This window comes from Phlebotomus papatasi, chromosome 1 (assembly GCF_024763615.1).
Source record: "Phlebotomus papatasi isolate M1 chromosome 1, Ppap_2.1, whole genome shotgun sequence".
NCBI lineage: Eukaryota > Metazoa > Arthropoda > Insecta > Diptera > Psychodidae > Phlebotomus > Phlebotomus papatasi.
The window spans coordinates 58,875,817-58,877,846 of record NC_077222.1 but is presented as its reverse complement, the minus strand read 5'-3'; the positions used below and the strand labels follow the sequence as shown (position 1 = coordinate 58,877,846).

At 34.5% G+C, this 2,030-nt stretch overlaps 1 protein-coding gene across 1 annotated transcript; it reads left to right on the top strand.

Moving 5' to 3' along the window:
• On the top strand, positions 1 to 769 carry LOC129809475 (general odorant-binding protein 99a). The gene is made up of 2 exons (XM_055859309.1): positions 1 to 162; positions 242 to 769. Exons 1-2 carry the CDS (start codon positions 121 to 123, stop codon positions 620 to 622), a joined length of 423 nt encoding a protein of 140 aa, XP_055715284.1. The 5' UTR covers positions 1 to 120; the 3' UTR covers positions 623 to 769.
• The last annotated feature ends 1,261 nt before the right edge of the window (positions 770 to 2,030 follow it).

Genomic DNA, 2,030 nt, shown 5'->3' with positions numbered 1-2,030 from the left:
CGGGATCGACAGACAGTATAAAAGCATCACTGCAGCTGAATAGAAGCAGTTCTAGTTCTTGTCCCGTACCGTTCAAGTCTCCCATTAGAGCATTATTATTCCTTAAATTCCCAACCAACTATGAAGGCTGTTCTTGTGGTTTATTTCACCCTTCTGGCCATGGTAGGTGTAATTTTTGCATTGAACTGATTTAGTTACCCAAAGTGTTCCTTGATATTTATCTGGATTTTTCTCTTCTCAGTGCTATGCCGAATGGCGCATCCAGACTGCTGAGGATCTTGCAAAGCACCGTACCAAATGTGTAGATGAGCTGAAAATTGAGGAATCTGCCGTGACGGAGTACAAGAAGTGGAATTTCACAGATGATGAGAAGACTAGGTGCTACATCAAGTGCATCTTCAACAACATGGAACTGTTCAACGATGAGACTGGCTACAACATTGAACACCTTGTGGAGCAATTGGGACAGGGAGGAGAAAAGGAGAAGGTTCGTGAGCAGATTGTTAAGTGTGCCGATGCCAATCCCAACAAGGACGACAAATGCACCTGGGTCTTCCGTGGCTTCAACTGCTTCAAGGCGAACCACCTGAGCATCATCAAGCAGAGTCTCAAGAAGGATTAAGCACGTACCACCAGGAATCTCTCCCTCAGAATCTCTCGCGAATGCGATATTTTTCTCACCCAGAAAACTAATATCACAGAGTTCATATGTGAAGAATTTATGAGTGGAAAGTTTTATGGTAATTGAATAAATATTGTTGTCGCTGGACGAATTGGTCTTTTCACTCACCCAAATAATTTTTAATAGAGTGCTATAAGAAATCCCGGTCTATACCGGATGCATCAATATGTATAGGATTTCACTGGAAGGTTCTCTATTATGTAATTTTCTTTTAAATTAAAAATTTCACCTCACAATCAAAAGATTGTTATCTGATACTATTTTTCCATTGTTACATAATCAAAGATATTTTCGCACAAAATATCTCCCAGGAACTTCAGACAATGTCCCTTCTTGACTGCACAAATAAGATAATATTTCAATGGCAAACCATAGTGTTTTGATTAAGTAATTCACCAAATAAATACTATCTCCACTCTGAAATCCAATACTTATTATTCCTAAGAAACTGAGATATTTTTCGAGACGGTAAATTGAACATGCAATAGAGATCATTTAGATTTAGAAGATTTGGACGATCTTTATAGGAAAGTTTTCAGTAACACCAATTGAAGCTCAATGGAATCTCAGTGGGGAGTAAAATAATTTATGTATGGGATAACAACACTTTAATAATATTCATCTTGTTCATAATCTTGAAGTTAATCTGTAAAATATGAGTGAAAAGAAACAAGCCAACAGGACAATTTCAATAAGAAATGAAGATTTAGTGATTTCTTATAAGACACACGTTTTTATTGTTAATTTAATTAATCTTTATCAAATGTACATAATTTTGTGAAAAACGCATAAATGCTTCTTTGAATTTAAAACATCTAAAAATCCGTAATTGAGCAACTAATGTGGAGATGGCAGCAGCGTTTTCTGATATTTTAGTACTTTAGTGTTCAAAATGAATCTCGTTAAATTCTTGGATAAAACAACTCCATACCAAAGAGTTATTTTAGGCATTTCACATTTAAAAATAAAATGAGAAAATTATGTACAATATGATACCGGATGTCCTACTCTTAAAATTACATAATTTGTTTGTGAATATGTTTTTTTTTTCCAAATAAATGAAACTACCTGTGCGTGTGTATGTGTAGTGATTATCGGGATTACCAATTTTTTAACAAATTTTTAGAAATGCATGTTCAGAATAAAACATATTTAAATATTTCTTGGAGTAAAATTAGGCTTAGTTAATTTATCACAGTATAGGGGAAATCTTCCGGGTTTCGCACATACTCTGACTTCAAACATTTCATATTTTTTCAATATTCCTTTAATGAATCCAAATGAATCTGACCTATGGCGCCTATGGCAATATATTTTAATAACTACAAGTATTGAGTAACACATTTCC

Coding starts and splice junctions, on each gene's coding strand:
- LOC129809475 (XM_055859309.1), top strand. CDS start 121: ATGAAGGCTGTTCTTGTGGTTTATTTCACCCTTCTGGCCATG. Junction 163..241: donor ATTTCACCCTTCTGGCCATG/GTAGGTGTAATT, acceptor TTCTCTTCTCAG/TGCTATGCCGAATGGCGCAT.